The sequence below is a fragment of the Elgaria multicarinata genome, chromosome 5 (assembly GCF_023053635.1).
Source record: "Elgaria multicarinata webbii isolate HBS135686 ecotype San Diego chromosome 5, rElgMul1.1.pri, whole genome shotgun sequence".
Lineage (NCBI taxonomy): Eukaryota > Metazoa > Chordata > Lepidosauria > Squamata > Anguidae > Elgaria > Elgaria multicarinata.
Window position 1 is genome coordinate 118,291,509 of NC_086175.1, and position 18,003 is coordinate 118,309,511.

General features: G+C 40.0%; 1 protein-coding gene across 4 annotated transcripts in view; it reads right to left on the reverse strand.

Moving 5' to 3' along the window:
- YAP1 (Yes1 associated transcriptional regulator) overlaps window positions 1-18,003 on the reverse strand; it is a 451,661-nt gene that overhangs the window by 374,775 nt on the left and 58,883 nt on the right. For 3 of the 4 annotated variants that reach the window (XR_010025488.1, XR_010025487.1, XM_063127125.1), the window contains exons 5-6: window positions 7,303-7,493; window positions 5,064-5,111 (exon numbers count right to left, since the gene is read on the reverse strand). Coding sequence is in view for 2 of the 4 variants with exons in the window: in XM_063127125.1 (XP_062983195.1) it covers window positions 5,064-5,111; window positions 7,303-7,493 (239 nt within the window). In the remaining 2 variants the exon portion in view is untranslated. The remainder of the gene's footprint in view (window positions 1-5,063; window positions 5,112-7,302; window positions 7,494-18,003) is intronic. The other variant, XM_063127126.1, reaches the window with a different exon arrangement.

An 18,003-nucleotide genomic window follows, 5' to 3' on the forward strand; every position in this document is an offset into this window, starting at 1 on the left:
GGAGGAAGAGACTCATGGAATAGAGCAGCTCCTCTGATGTAATTAGAAAATATCCTGGAAATAGATGGTCACAAAAGTGGTCTGCTCTTACACAATTAGGAAAATTGAGGGAGGGGGTTTCTTTTCGCAGAAGAAGGAGTCATAGTTTTCCATGAAGTCCTTCATGGTTCTACTGATCACATGGATTGACCACCACTCACATGAAGCAGGCTGTAGTAAGGTCTGCACCAACTCTTAATTTCACAATGTGTACATGCTTGTGTCAGTCAAGATACTGCCTTGATGCTGGACTCATTTTTTCTGTCATTCTTATGTACTTTTCTAGTGTTGCTTTAAAACAGGACACTGAAGCCTGTAACCTTTTAAAAGTAACTCCTTAGTATTCAGTTACATCAAGCATCCCTTCACCAGTTCAGGAACAGTCTAAAAATTGCACTGAAACTAGGATTGGGTAGCATGAGCCTTTTGAGGTCTGGCAAAGTTTTGAGCCACATTGGGGAAAAGATGGAACACCACAACCAGGCTTAGAATCACACACACACACACAAACATTTGTATTAAAAACATTAATACATATTTTGCCAGGAATTTCAACACAGAAGAGCACAGTCTTGCAATGAATCCCTGAGGGAACACACAGCCCCACTGTTCACAACAGCACACATTATACACATAATGAGTGAACATAGATGGACTACAAGCCTGCACTTTGGTGCCCACATCAGTTCCAGGATTTAATAAACAGAGTTTAGTCTGCTGGCCTGGGCGCACAGGCAGATCTATGCAAATCAAAAGCATTTCCACAGTAAGGTTGTCAGAAACAAGTTCAAAAACATTTAACATAGAAGTCTGCCATATGAGTTCCCATGTTATTTCCATCAAATATGTAATTACCGTATCTATTTCAACTAGCCACACCTATGCTAAAGCTAATTGAGGTTAAGAAGGTTTTTTTTAAAAAAAAATGGCAGTGGAAAAGGCCTTGTAAGGTGCTAAGTGTAGAAGCAATACTTTCCCATTTCTAAAACTTCAATCACAGCATTATAGGGGCAGGCCATGATCAGAGCATCCTTTAGTCTGAGGGCCAAGCTATGCATTGTGCAAATTGCTATGTTAGGGTCCTTCCTAGAAAGAACAGTTTGGACTTCAGGAAGTATATTGCAATTTTAAACTCTTGTCCAGGTTCAAAACTGCCTAGAGGTTTTATTATACTAAGCAATATATAAGAAGTACAAGCAAACAAATAAATCCTTTTGCTAGTAAACTAGCATATTGTGAAAGAAACGAATACCTTTAAAAGAGAAGATTTATTTATAATTCTTTATCAAAATCCACACAAGTCAAAGATACCTATCTTTATTTCAAAACGGCCAGCTGAAAGCCATTTCCTATATTCCAGGCATGCACAAAATACAGTTGCATGGTAGCATGAAAAATAGAAGAGTATGTTAAGTGACATCGGTCGTCCTTTAGAACGCAATTGCGGCATCATCTTCAGACCCACTGGAGGTGACTTTATTTTCCATATAAAGTGACATAAGAGACAAGACGGAATTCAATTTTTTAAATTAATTGGAATAGATTGAAATTTTGATAACCCTTTTTATTATGCAAATGGGGTTGCATTTTGTTGTTGTTGTTATTGCTCCTTTGCAAGAGTGCACTTTTGTTTCAGCTGTCAAAGGGAGCACTGAAGTGGAGCAGGTAGCAAACAAGGAAATGGATAAGGCAAGTCTGCATATAGGCTAATTTGTATGCAGTTGCCAAGGAACAGGAGAGAAGTAATAGTAAGAGAAAGGAGGGACCCAGTAGCACAATTCAGAAGTACCAAAAATGGGGAGGGGGGAGATGAACGGAATAGGTGTATCAAAAAGGGGGGGGGAGAACAATATCTCCCAGTTTATTTATTTATTTATTTATTATTGCATTTATATCCCGCCTTTTTTCCTGCAAGGAACCCAAGGCGGCGTACATAATCCTCCTTCTCTCCACTTTATCCTCACAACAACAACCTTGTGAGGTGGGCTAGGCTGAGAGTCTGTGACTGGCCCAAAGTCACCCAGTGGGTTTCCATTCCTGAGTGGGGACTAAAACCCAGATCTCCTGACTCCCAGTCCAACACTTTAGCCACTACACCACACCACACTACACCACAGATATGTACAATATCTCCTACTTGGCAATGCACTCCCACTTTTAAGTGCTGAACTAACACTTGTCAGTGTCTTCCTCCTATTCAACAATTTCCTGAGCAAGGCTGCACAGGTGAAAGTGTGTTCTTGCAAAAGAAAAGAAGGGGGGAATAATACCCCCCTCCAAAAAAACTGATCCCATTTGTGCATGCCCTGGCGAAGGAGGTTAGAGGTGGCACTGGGGAGACCACAAAGACTGGCATGGGCTTTTTTGCCACTCTTGCCAAGCAGCTTGGTAGTCAATCCCGACAACCCACAATAAAATTGCTCTCCCAGGTTTGGACAACATGAAAACCTATCAAAGGTATGAACAAACCAAGAACAAACCTTGGAAAGTTCGAGAAAAATAAACCACCCTGCAGAAAAGTCAGCATATTTGGACAACCCGCTATCGCTGGCTGGCTGCCCATGGCGGTTGTCGTGTCATGTGAACCCAGTCACCTTTCAGCTCAAAAGCCGAAACAGGAACAGGTATTTTAGGTCAGGCCAATATGAAACTTTACAGCCTATTGGGATCAATGCTGTTTCACCTCTTGCAGCATTAGAGACACGGCTACACTTGTGAAATGGATGGTTGTTGGGAGGGGGGTGGAATCTGATAGAAAGGTATATTCTACTCATGAAATAACTCAGTTGATGAATCTTCATTCCAATCAAGATTTATGTGTCACCATGCAGAGCTAGGAAGCAATTTTTTGCAGGTGGAATTGGCCAGTAATTTGCGATGTTATTTTTCCTTCTCACTTTCTTATTGAAAACCTATTTCAATTCTGCACATGTTGCTAACTTCCAATCTTTGCTTATTAACAAACTAATAAACCATCATAAGCGTTTTCTGTATAGTGGATCTTATAGTGACACATGAAGCTGCACTAGGTGGCCTCCAGGTTCCTTCCCACTTTCTATTTGTTTCAACACGTGTGTGAATTCCAGAAGGATATGAAGTTGACCTTTAGGTCCCAAAGTGGGAAGAAAAGGGCAATACCAAGGCTCACAGGTTTTAAAAATATTTTGGACTAATATTTTCAAATACAAATGATGAACCAGAAGGAATCACACTAGAAGAATCAACTGGAATCAGCACCAGTGTGAGTTGGAGTCACAAATAAAAGCAGTACCAAGGAAAGCGTGAACACAGCAACCTAAAGCTAACATGAATATTAGACTGATAAGACAACTGTCTTAGCAAAAGAAGAAAATTGTTATGAGATTCCAGCATTAAGATGTGTTTCTGTGAAAGGAAAAGACAGGGACTTGGCTTAATCTTGGCCTTAACCTCTCCTGTTATGTGGGGAGGGGGAGGGGGAGAAAAGACTGTCAATTCAGAATACGTATGTACTCTTTGAACAAGAACTTTGATGCCAAGAGTTTCTGATATAAGGCAGCTCAGAGTCAACATTCCTGTAAAAGCTCTAGTAGTCACAACTTCAAAAATACATAATAAAAATAAACAAACACAGAACAATAAAAATCTTGATAGATCCTTCTCAACTACCAGAAGAAGTTATTAAGCCTGATTTCCATTATTCTGTTTCTCTTCTTCAGAGAATTAGGTTATTAAATTGGCATGGAATGAGTGAAGTATAATACTCAAATCAGTCAATTGTATGTTACCATTCAAATGGTTGAGTTCTGCATCCACTTGTGCACAGCAGAGAGAGAGAGAGAGAGAGAGAGAGAGAGAAGGAAAAAGACATCATTGCTTGAAGGTGGAGCTGTAAAGTAAGGCCCATAGACTGATGAAAGCAAAGCAGCCTACTAGATTTCTAGGATAATCAAAACAACACTGCTCTATTCTGCTAGAAAAACTCATGATCCATGGAGCAGGAATGACAGGATACATACAAAAGCAGTGTGCTGTAGTATTGAACTTGGACCAGGGATTAAATCCAGCTCAACTACAAAGCAAACTAAGTAACCCTGGGCAAGATGGTAACTCTCATCCTAACCTATGGTTTCCGAGAATTTTTAAAAAGTGAGATAGCCCCATGTATGCCATCTTGAGCACCTTGAAAGGGAGGGGTACAAACGTGATGGACAGAATGAAGCTTGTAATATGAGCCCCCCTCCCCTGTACCCTATAAAAATAGTCTGCGGTCAAATTCTGCAATAAAAGGAACCATCTCCACTACGGACAAAGAAAAGGATTCTGGGCTGTATCAAATCAATGTTATACAGCTGGTTAATACCCTTTTCACTGAACAGCTAAGGCACAGGGCTGCCACACTGGAACTTTATGTGGAATACCAGATGCTTAACGAAATGTCACACATTTATTTGTATAGCAAATCTGAAATGAGAAAAAGCAGTTAATATCAGTGTCCAGTTACAGCTGATTTGATCCTTCCAGTTTTATGCCTATGTCCATAAAGAGGTTCTAATGCTGCTGTAGAAGGAAGGGTTTCAAGATTAATTGAGAATGTCAAGTTTCAGCCACATGGAAAACTGCTGAGGCAACGTAGGCTCTTGAAGTTAGAACAGAGATCTTGTCTTTATGGGCCAACTGGAACATTTTAGGAGTGGTAAGGTCACAAGTGCCCAAGAGAGAACTTGACAGCCATAGATCTTCCTCTTCAGCATTATGCCAGCCCATCAGTGACAAATAAGACATTCTATCTGGAAACCATTGCATTACGTTTGAGAAAAAGCAGAGCAAGCGAAGACACCTTTTATTTAACGATCTATTCCTTAAAATGCCAGAAGCAAGCCTTTGAGTTGCACAGAGCTCCTTTTCAAGCATGCTGGGGTTATTGGCAGGCTGGGGTTATAAAATACAAAAGTAGCTTCATGTAGCCCAAGCACCTTGCGCAGCTGATCTAAGTTTTTTTAAAAATGTTTCTTACTTTGATGAAACATTTGTTCGGAGCCTACCTGACGTTTTGGTGAATTTGCTGTGCTGGGATTGATATTCCGCAATGCCTAAGAGTAAAAGAAATAAGATGGGTAAACATTACTTTTTTGCTGCTCATGGTTGGGATGGGTAGGCTGACTTGACACATACATCACCCTCTTAGCATTCTGAAGAGGCAAGTTCCTGCGACAGCCAAAGATGACAAAGGATAAGGGAGTTAAGAGGTGGACAAAAGCTGCTGCATAATGGGACAAGATGCTTAGGAGTGCTTGCAGAGCACACGGAGACATGTTGTTTAACATTTAGGAAACAAAAAAGGAGACATCAAGGTTGCGAACATTGCCTGGCCTCACGTTAGTCAACTTCTCAAGAAGAAGTTACTGAAGAAAAGAAATCCAAAATTAGAAGCCTTATCTAAAAGCATGCTGGCATGGCGGCATATGGATTTGTTCGAGGATTAATAGCAAAGCAGTTACAGGAGAAGCTCAGACATTTCAGCTGAAAATGTCCTTATTTTTTTAACTTGTCCAGAGACAATCATAAGTGTGTTTTTGTTTGAAGGTGAGACACATTCCACAATGATCCAGTTTACAGCAAGTAGTTATCCCTACAAATATTCCTTCAGTACAGAAGGTAGAGAGTTAGACTCCAGAGTAAGGGCAGAAAAAGCAAGAGGCGATGAAGGTAAAAGCCTGAGGAAGCGATCTCCAAGAATGTGAAAACATTGTACGATGCAGGACCCATCACCCAAACAGAAGGGGGAAAGAAGTTTAAAAGGATTCTCTCAAAGAGGTTAGGATGTGTACAATGCCCCATAACCTTCACAAAAAGTGATGCCAGACATTTGAGACAAGGAGCTGATCAATAATTAGGAAAAGATCTAGGACAGGAAGCACTGATTGAGAGCGACAGTTTCAGCAAGTAAGTTTCATTATCCTTTTGGTGTCATGCCTCCAGGATTAGAAAAAAAGCAAAAGCAGCAAATCAGGCTACATTTGAACCACTTAGGAAAAAAATATTCAAGTTTTAAATACTATTTTTATTACATTTCTAATTGAAACTGAAGTGAAGACACTCAATTAAACTATTTGCTTTTAAGGAAGCTTTGAGAATTGCCCACAACAATATAGACATTGTCTTACATGGTTAATTCTACCCCCACCCCATCTACCCCCATCACTTTCTGTTTCATCAATCAGGGAAGGTATTCATAATGGGATGTGTGTTTAATTAGCTCGTTCACATGCACTCTATTACAACCCTTATCAGCTGCCAACGGCTAGCAAAATGTTATGGTGATAATCTTCCCAACTGCCTATAAGAAAGCAAAAAATATTATTTATTACCCTTAATTAGGTGTTGTAGGGATATGTCCAAGATGCCCAAATGAATATAGTGATAGAATTCATAATCAGGAGTTTTCCTGAATGGACCTGAGCTCTTTCAAGTTGCAATGCATAATTAACTTATAGAACTCACTACCACAAGATGAAGCAAAGGATACTGGCTTAGATGGCTTTTTAAAGGGGTTAAACAAATTCAAAGGGCAGGTTTATCAATACCTCTAAGCCATAAGAACTCAATGGAACTTCCATATACCGAGGCATTATACCTCTGAATACCAGATGCTGGGGATAGATAACAAGGCCCATATCTTCATGTCTTGCTTCTAGGTGCTGTTGGAAACAAAATGGTGGACTATGTCCTTATGGAGAAGAATGGCTTTGTTTTCGCAGTCCATGTGAGAAAAATACTCAAATTATGATGTAATCGGAGACCCAAACACAGCAAGGGCAGATCCATTTCACAGGCACTTCCATCGTGAAACTGGAAAATTCAATATGAATAGTTTTGTCCGTGCAGAGCATTAATAACTCTGCAAAGCAGCCTGGCAGGATATTGTCCATGAGGCAGTTTTTTAAGTGATGAAAAAGCTGCCAATGCTAGACACAGCACCTACATGACAGATTGCAGGAAACACCCACACCCACACACCCCACAGAGGTTTTCTGACGAGGTCACAGACCCTGAGATATATTCACAGCTGTGCCAATTTCATTTGCTTGCATCTATGTATGTCGTCTGCTTGAGAAATTTATCCAAGGAAAAATTATTATTTTCAACCAACAAGTCTGAATCTTTGCCTTCCGCGCAATAAAAAAACAATCTGCTGACACTTGCTGGAACCACACGTTGATGAGCACAATGCCACACATGCACACACAACGGATTATATGATAGTGGAAGGGTGCTTCTAACCTGTGGCCTCACCTGCCGAAGCAGTTCTTGGTGTTTCAGTCGCAACCTCTCTTTTTCCATCTGCAGCTGCTGCAGCCTCATCTGCTGCTGTTGGCTGGAGTTGCCGCCTCCCAGAACTCCACCAGGTGGACTTTGGGGAGCTAGTGGAGGAGGCTTCACTGGAGCACTTTGGCTAATTCTCTGGCTCATAGCTGTGGAGGCAAACAATAGGGCAGACATGTTAAAGCAACTCAAGCCATAGCTCAGAAAGCTCAGTTCTAAAGTGCGTTTCCGAGTGGGTTTATGGTAGACATCCAAAAAGAATCCAACATCAGACCCCAAGATGCAAAAGCATGTGCAATAATTTCATTTTTATATATGACCTGCTCTGTAGGTAATTGTTTGATGAAAGATTTGGCATATAACTCTTTAAATAATATAGAATATTTTATTTCAAACTGTTGAAGTCACAATAGATGTGTGCTTCACCTCAAGCTTGTTATTCATATGTATTTGCCCATCAGTGGGTCTATTCAGATTCAGGTTTGACAAGAATGTCTGCTTTGTTATTTCTTAATAAAGTTTCTAGCCCTTATAGCTGCAGAGTTTGAACATCCACAGTAGGCTCTGAGAGAGTAGTACTTGCACATTCCCCGTTTTTTTAGTTTTTGCTTTCTACTTCTCCAATGCTTTCCCACATTTTCCAAATTCCAAATCTACTGAAAATAATTGTTGCCAACTATAGTTGGCAAATAGTTGATGCCAGCTGTCAAGTTTGTGCAAATATGTACATGTTCCCTAGTGGTCTATTCAGAGTGCCAAATACGGCTTTTCTTAAAGATACGTTTTAGCAGAGCTACCGAGGATCCATGGCTTTCAAACAGAGAGCCTGGCCTTCCAAACATTTGAAGTTATTCACTTGAAAATGTATAATCCGCCTTACACAACCTACCATCAGAAAACTAAGAATAAAACAAAGAATAAGTCACAATGACTCAGGAGCATAGAGAAAAGAATGGTAACCAAATGTAGCTCAAGCACTTGCCTTTAAAAGGATAAAGAAGACATCTTGGAGCCTGGTAATACTTGGATCAATTGGAAGTGACCTTTTCGTGTTTTTAAGGGATAGATATGGGGGCTGCAGGAATCAAGGTATTAATTTTAGTTAGTAGCTCTTAATTTTTTGCTTATTAATTGAATTGTGCTACAGTAGAAGTCTACGCTCCAGGCTGCCTAATCTGTTTTATTTGGGCTGATAATTTTCTGAGCAATCTGGTAGGCCATTAGACTTTTGGATTATCACCAGTGTATTATCACCAAAATATCTGTGTTACGGTTGCTGTAAATCCAAACCGCAGAAAGGCTCTTCTACAGAACAAGCCACTGGAGTATAGTGTATTTGCTCACCATGTGTCATGACACAAATTTAGTAGGAAGACTGTTTTTAACTGTGGATGGTGTGATTGATACAGTGAGCTTCTGCACTCACATAATTTGGATTTAAAGCAGCTGTTTGCTTGTATGCTTCAAACCGGACAGTCTCTTCTGATTACCTACCTCAATGTAAGAACATAAGAAGAGCCATGCTGGATCAGACCAAGGGTCCATCTCGTCCAGCACTCTGTTCCCACAGTGGCCAACCAGCTGTTGACCAGCGACTCACAAACAGGACATGGTGCAACAGCACCCTACCACCCACGTTCTCCAGCAACTTACTGCCTCTGATATTGGACATAGCCATCAGGACTAGAGTAGAGTCCTCTAACTAGAAGACTTACATGTTTTGCCCCTTTGCATTTTATTTTATGTTAATTGAGCAACTCATATTACATTGCTGTGTGATATATTCAGAAGTAAAAGTGGAAATGGAAAACAGAGAAAGCAAATAGTTAGAAAATAAGCAAGATATGTAGTTCCTGTTGGTAAATACAAAAGATACCTAAAATAAGGGGGGGGGGGAGAAATCCTTGCTTAAATGCCAACATTCTATGAAAAAGGCAAATCCTATTAACTTCCCTGCCCTGAGTTGTGTTTGTGTTTTTTGGGTTCCATCAACACACACAAGAACTTTAACCAACAAGATCACAGAACTGAAGTGTCCTATCAGATAACATAGACCACAATCCAGCAAACTGCACAGCGAATTTCAAAAGAGCATTGCTCAAAAAGTCACTTTTGAAACTCAGGAGAAGTTCAAAAGCAGTTGCTCATACCACCCATGGATAAAATTTATTTAGAAGATTTATACCCTGAAATTCAAAGGCCCCACCATAACATGTGCAACCTTCCATGAGTGAATCAAAAGGAGGTCCTCAGAATCAAAAGGAGGCCATAATATATACAGTTATTTTGACATACTAAATATTTAGTGATTCATCTCTTACTCTATAGCTGAACTATCTTTGAACAGAGTTTCAACCAGAACAGAATGGTCTAATAAAAGGGGGGGACGGACAAACTGAATTCAGACCTATGACGTCTGGAAAGAGAGAAAACAGGACACTGAGTTGACAGCTTCTCCCTAGGGAGGCTCACTTCACAATTTGGTTTACATCCAGAATTCTCAAAGTAAGTTTAAACTAACGAAGCACGTGGGCAGCACGTCTGCTATTCCGATTACACGTTTTAGCCAACTGGGCTGCTCCTAGGTCATAGAAACTAAATACATTTACGATAAATATAGGCTCAAGTAGAAATTGTGCCAGTTTCCATTTCGGTTGTAAATAGACAACCATCAGCCAGCTCTACTGGGCTGTAGATCAAATCCAGGCTATTTATAGGCATGTGGCAAAAATAACCAAACACTTTCAATTCTTTGAACATATTTCCAGTTCTAAGATGCACAATGATTAACGTTTATGAGCACAATTCCTCCAGGAACGTCTCCTACGAAGACAAATAAAAGCACAGGGCACTGGCAAAGAGCATTCTGGGGCCTCAACACCTTCTCCATCTGTAAAATGAGAGAGTCACAGGACTGTCATAATTTTAAGGAAAAAGAAAAGCCTTTTAGAAATGCAGGAGGATATGTTCCAAATGCAAATCTGAAAAGTGTCTGTGAGTGCACTTGAGACTGCGGTCGTCAGTCTGCAAATGAAGTACAAGGAAGAAAATTAAGGGATTTTCCTAGGATTAAAATATCTCTTAAATGACCAGCCAGAGGTATAGCCTTCAGAAACATTTATTTGTTTGTGCAATAAACTGAACATTCAACCTGGCAAGCGGTACTTGGTGGGTGGGAGGGAAAGGGAGGAGAATTCGTGACTAATTGAAGGAGAGGATCTAGCACAACAAAAGCCATACAAATAAAGCCTTAGCTGTGCAACCTTCACAAGGAGCAACCTTGTTTTTATGTACTTTCAATGCCACTTCAAGAGGCTGAAGAAAAGCTTTTAAAGATCTTTAAATACTTAGCTCATTTTTAAACACTACCTAAATTGAAAGGGGGAAGGCAAAAATAACTTCCTTTATCTGCTAGAACCTGGATTTACCCATTTCCTGTTCTTTACTTTCATGGGTATCAGGAAAGCATTTAAATATGGGGCTCTACATCCACACATGGGGCAAGTAGCGAAGACCTCACAGGCAGACAAACAAATGTCTTTTGTTTCACAAGGGAAAGAGGGAATTGGGGGGAAAGGGGGATTTGGAACAAGGGGTGAAGGGAACAGCCCTTTTAATACACAGTTTACCTATCTTATGCTTCTTGAAACAGTTATACACTTCAGCAAGGGCCATTTTAAAACAGAATATGATCTTGTCAATTATCTACTGTATATTTGCAAACTGGCTGTAGTACATTTCTTGTTTTACGAATATTCTATATTCAGAACCAAGGTACTAGGCATACCTAACTCCTTTCTATCCGATCAGAAACGACACACTATATATATTTTTTATTCTGCTCACAGGCAAGAACCACACCAAAAACAAGGTTATGAAGTGTACAGCAGAAACACATAATTGCTTAGAAGCAAGGCCCACTAAATTCAATGGACTTTACTCCCAGGAAACTGTACATGGGATTGCAGGCTAATCTATTAGACAAAGAACTGAGAATTCTCTTGCTCTGGACTCTTAAGCTCTTTATGTTGAATGCCAGGGATGGACAAACTAGAAAGCCGAAAGTCAATCTCCATAGACAAATTCATTGTGATCACAGGAGTTTGGGCTTTACAGTACTGTCATCTAGTTTTGCACTAAGACAAACAACATATTAATAAACAATAATGTGTTAGAGTCCTCCTATCTCTATATGGCTTCAGAATGCCAATGTAAAAACCACATGATTGAATGTTTCCATAAACACTCTCATGCCCAGAAAGAGCTAACATGTCAGGGAAAAAGTTCCTATTTCTATTCATATTCTATAATACAGTATTTAAGGCCACTCATATCTGAAACAATGCAAAATTGGGCAATTTCTTAATTTAATACAGCATCTGATGGAGAATAGACGTAGGCAGATCCCAGGAATTTTTGCTTCTTTTACATAAGGCTTTCACTGTTTGTATAATTCAATTAAGAACTGGTCCTCTTGTATTCGCCACAAAGAAGGCATAACAGAATTTATGACTAAGCTGTTTAACTTTGCAGCATCAGCATGGTACACCAACTTAAACTGTCAGTTTATAATCTGTGTTACTACGCAAGTATAACAGAAGTTTTCACCAACAAGTGTAATTAAAATGGCATACAAATCTTTTACACAGTATTTGTGGAGCTGAAAATCCACAAACATTTTGTCCAATCTTTAATATTGGTTTAAAATGATACCCATTGGGGGATCCCTCCAATGCTGCCCCCTAAATTTTATCTATTATAATAAAATACGATATCTGTCTGTTTGCCAGCACCACAGTTCCAAGATAATGAAACCTAGAGAACCAAAAGCTCTGTTTGGTTGTTGTAATGCATTAATTTTAACGTGTTTGTGGTTTTGGAGCCTGCAGTATCATCTTCAGTCTCTAGGTGGCAAACTTCCCTAACCAACACATAGCCTTGCAAGCAATTTTATTTATTATTTTTATTATTGCATTTATATCCCACCTTTACTCCCCCCTGAAAGGAACCCAAGGCGGCGTACATAATCCTCCTCTTCCCCACTTTTATCCTCACAACAACCCTGTGAGGTGGGTTGGGCTGAGAGTCTGTGACTGGCCCAAAGTCACCCAGTGGGTTTCCATGGCCAAGTAGGGACTAGAACCCGGATCTCCCGACTCCCAGTCCAACACTCTAGCCACTACACCACATTGGCTCTCACACCACAGCAATACAGTGATTCTGCTCAAACATGCTAAACCATTGAGGTTAAGCATTTTGAGCTAAACAGTATGACATAGCTTGCCATGTGAAACATGACTTGGTGTGTTGTGTGAACCATTCTTAACCATGGTGGCTACATAACCATGGTTTAAAGGTGTTCACTAACCATTCGCTGCAAAAGGGGTTAGCAGCCTAAGCATAGGTTAGCGTGTTGTCTGAACAGGCCCATCCTAAAGTCAAGGGGGGGATGAGTCCAAGTGATAGCTCCATGGCTGCTCTTCACTGCTGGTGTGGGGCAACACCTATTCAGGAGGTTACAGGGATGAACCATGGCGGCCATCCCTATGAATGTCCGTGAGTGCGGCTTCATTCAGACAGGGAGGGAGGACATAATGTGTCCAACTTTGACCCCTGTGTAACTTCCCTTCACGGTTTTGCTGTATTCAACTAAGGGCTATTCCAATCTGTGCGAAGACAACTGCAAATAAAGAAGCCTTTAATATGAATCCATAAAGGCACCTGCACTTGAAAGATCACTCTGTATTTTAGAATGTGGTATACCACTTTTAAAATTTTATTTTATTTCAGCTTGCCTGCTGCAGCTGGATATTAAAAGAAGCTGAAGTTGTGAGTCAAGCATAACTTGGGCTTTCTTTCAAGCTACGCAAAACAGTTATTTAGAGCTGAACTATTGCAATATAATTATATATCTATAATTAAGCATGTGTTTATTCAGATTTTTAAAAATCCAAGTTCTGCACCTAAAATTATGTAAATTTGCTTTCTGCTTCTGTTAGGTACAGAATAAAGAAGACACACCTTTCCACATCTGGAACTCAACTTCAGATCCCCTCTGACCTCTGAGATATTACTAGAAACCGTTCGTATCTGCACAGCCATACATTCCAGGAATTTGCTTTTTATATCATACGTGAAAGCTAGAGGCATTCCAGATTCAGCTGGACAGCCATCTGTCAGGTATGTTTTAAGGTGGATTCCTGCACTGAGCAGGGGGTTGAACTCGATGGCCTTAAACGCCCCTTACAACTCCACTATTCTATGAGTGTCAAAATAAATAATACACAGCATTTAAGGATACAGTCCTATCCGGATAGTCATCAGCCTCTGAAATTGGGAGGTTGCCAACTATCCTATGCAGGGTGGCTGGAGAATGGAGGGGATTCTCTCCTCTGTGCTCCAGCCACCCTACATTTTTGCCTAGATTTCAGTGATCTAGGTACAGCTTCAGGGAAAGGAAGGGAAGGAGCCTGGAGACCCAACCGGAAGCTGCATAAAGCAGCATCTGAGTCTCTCCCCACTTCCATGCTCCATTTCTAAATGCAGAGATGTAACTGGCACAACAAGAACTGTGCTGGCTACAAGGAAGTGGGGAGAGTGGTTTCTGGCTCTGAGGTCAGAGCCCTAGTTCTGACCTTGGTTCTTAGAAACCAAAGAATCTTATGTGGCCATAGGACTCTTCCCTAAGTATATTATTTACTAACAACTATGTAATGGTTCTACAAAGTTACAAGGTATATAAAAAAAGTGTGGCACACTTAGCACATACCATAATTTTGAAATTTCTCAGCATCTAAACAGCTGAATTAAAAGAAGGTAGAACATGCAAACAAAATGCCTTATTTCATTACCAATGTATTGTCCAGTAAGAATATAGGGAAATGGACCACTTATTAATCTCACTAGCTGGCAAGGAAGAGGAATTTCATGATCACCAAGACCCAATGCATTTGATTTCTCTGTTCCAAAATATTTGAACAACGGAGCACATACTATTGCATTGCTTATTTTGGTTAAGTTCTATATCTTACGTAGTAGAGGCTTTCTGGGGAGGAGGGAGTTTAGTTCTGTTTACTGTGACATTTATTCTCCTCCTTGGCTCTTTAAATACAGAATCACCTGGGACTTTTTTTCAGTGATGGCAATGTAAATAATTATGCTACAGAAAAGACCTTCGATCCTTAAAAGCAAAATTATAAATCTCTTCCTAGAGAAAAGCTTCTGAATCACTCTACCTTTAACCTAGAGTTGTAAGCAGACATTTCTAGAGAGGCAGGAGTAATTAAAACAAAACAAAACAGATTTGCCTCACATGGAAAATCCAGATCCTACCCCATAACCCACCAAGAAATTCACCTATATTCTCCTAACTAAAATCTATCAATGCGGCATTACAGGGGAACTTTCTAGTAGGTTGTGTCCCTATGGGTCAATTCTGTGTTTCACTCTTTCAGCCTTCATTGCATGCAAAAGCCACTGCCAGAGATGACCACCTTGCCTTGGCCTTAGGGTAGGGTTCTTTCTGGTAATAAGCACTCCTGTCATGGTGGCTTCTATCCTAAATTGTTCCTCTATTCAAGTAAGGAGTGGGGAGAACTATTTCCTCCCCCTTCCATTTTAGCTCCCCACATCATATCCCATCCCATATCAGGTGATGCAGGGGGGAAAAGGGAGGCACTGTGGAAAGACCCAATTGTGAACATGAAACTCTATTCTGTTCATGGAAGGAAAGTTAGGATCCAAGTCACTAATTTTGGATTTTCAATGTACGCTGCAAGCTGGAAGAGGTCAGCCAAGAGAAGGTTGCAAGCCGAACAGTTTCCTTGGCACAAATACGTGAAAGCTGAAACGCCACCATCACTACAACGTACAAGTTAAGGTTTCCAGAAAGCCTGTCTCTGATTTGCCATCACCCCAGATCAGAGAAGCCCACATGCTTAAGTTTCTCTTTTCCTGCCCCCTTCAGTTGAGCTTTTTGACTGAAAAGGCCTGGAACAGATTAAAAATCCAACCACAAAATAATGTTTTGTTTTTTAAAAAATCCTTCTAGCATTTACTCAATCTTGTCTCGACTATGCACACACCGTGGGCCCAAACAGGGAAACTACGCAGTTCAAAAAATAAAACGGTTGCATGCATCTCTTTTTTTGGATACTGAGGCTTTCGATTTGAACCAATGCACCCGTTTGTGTCTTAGGAGATGATGGAATGAATGCTTAAGACAAGTAGTTGCAACCCTCAAAGCAAAGAGACACCATTATTTACAGCAAACACAGTGTGAGTTTCCAGAAGGGAGATGTTTCCAGCTTGTGACCTTTGCACTAGCTCTTTATTCCAGATAGTTTTTAACAACTCTCACAAGTAAGGGTAGGGAGGAGGAGGGCAGAGCAGACAACAACTGCATGGGAAAAAGGAGCAAAACAAAACAAAAGTTGCTTTTCAGATCATCAACACATGGCCCAGATGTGATACTTTGCAGATCACTAACTCTTTCCCGGGAGAAGTACACTCCCCACAGCCAAACATGGCTTGCTTCCCACAACAAAAACGGACGAAGGTGCACTTCTTAAATTATTTTAGAATTATGGTCACAGCTACAAAATACCTGAAGGACTGCTTTCTTGTGCATGAATCTGCCTGCAAGATAAGATCACCCTCTGAAGACCTTTTCTTCACCTGCCTTTGGAGGCTTGGTAGGTGCTGACTTTAGAGCAGGCCTTTTCAGTTGTAGTATCCCTATCTATGGTACGCTCCCCGCAAGGAGGCTTGTCTGGCACCTGCTCCAAAAACATTTTGGCAATAGGCAAATATATATTTTATTTACCCAGGCATTTAAATCACTGGCATTTATTTGGTGGTGGTGGTTGAAATCACTGGAACTTGGCTCTACTGGCACTGGTTTCATTTTATTGTTCTGCTGTGTAAATCTATTAACCTTTTAATTCTGCAATTGCTGAATTAAGTTTTAAGGGGTTATTAGTGTAGACTTTAACAAGTTTGTTTGCATTGTACTTATTTTAATCCAGGTTATTATGGAACACAACTGAACTTCTTTAAAAAATCAAAACCAATGTTTTGAAAACAATTTTTTTAAAATCCACTCCAGTAACACAAATGACTTGGGTGGGTGGGTGTGTGTGTGTGTGTGTAATCAAGAACAGTCAAGTAGGATAGTAACATAGTTTGTGAGATAGGAACTTTTGCAGAGCTTACTTGCAATGCTAAAATGGAGTGCACACTGCTCAAATACAACCTATGGGACATCGAACACTAACACATCTGAAATAATGTATGCATACATTCTGCGGGAAGGCAACCTGGACAGCCCAAAGCATCACAGTCAAGATCTTACAGCTGAAACATAGGCATCCATAAACATAAAATGGAGCATTTTTTGTTATACTGAAAACAAACCTTCCTTGTATTCCTGCACAAACATTCTGCTTTTGAATATTACACAATCCTGACCAGTATAGCATGCATTTAGATAGGAACATGCATCCTATAGAAAGGTTTAGACAAGTTGTCTAAAATTCACAATTTAGTACTTCTAAAAATTTATTTAATGTACAAATATCTCAATTACAGAATATCAAATATTACAAATGTTACAGAAATATGAATGAATAGCATTTTTTCCTAACTTAGATTATCCTCAACTCCTTAGTTCTCAAACAGCAACTTCAGTCATATTAGACTAAGGAAGTAATTAATGCCACACAAATATTCAATAACTGGCTTCCAAATAGTACAAAAATCATATTTCTGATAAGCATTTAATTTGGCTGATGTGACTGTATTCCAACATTTTTGTTATTTCCTATTGGAATTCCAAAACTGTATATAAATGAAGTTGCTGTCGTTAATAGGAATGGCATGGGTTCACAAATTTCATGTGGTTCTCACCATTATTCATGTTTTGTCTTATTACAGAATAACCATATATGAATTCACCAGTATTAGGTAAAGGTACCAACATTTATCTTCAACTCCTGCATTGAGGTGGAATGCAATGAGCAGGGGGTTGGATTCGATGGCCTAAAAGCTCCCTTCCAACTCTATTATTCTGATTCTTCTACAGAATTTAATGGTGCTAAGCTATCTTGTATGCTCTTTTGTAGCAATTCTCTCTTAAGCTTAAAGTGATAAAATATGAAATCCTTTTAGAACACAGACCAGTCTATATTTCTTTGGGCACAATATCATTGTTCCATTTACTTACACCTCAAAGATTATTTTATCTCATTTCAAGCCATTTAGAAATTATGCTTAGACGGCCATTAGGCAGCAAATGTCTCTTAACACATACCTCCAGTTTAACTGTAATTGCAATTATTCAGCCCAGCTATAAAACAGCTCTGTAAAATTTCAGCCTAACATCTCTCCAAGTAACACAAGCAAGTGGTAATAATGGAATGGAAAAGACTATGCTGGCCACCATCTCTACTCCACCTCCCACCCCCACAAGCAGTGATCATAAGAACCAATGAGCCACAGGCCCATTATGCCAACTATCTTGCACCTCCACCTATACGCCCATCCAACAAACTCAGTGATACACATGATGTGGGTGGAGCTTTGCAGAGCATTTCTGGATAGTTGGGTGTTTGGAAATGCAGCATTCTGTTGAGGATGTCAGTTTAAAGAGAAAGGAAAGGA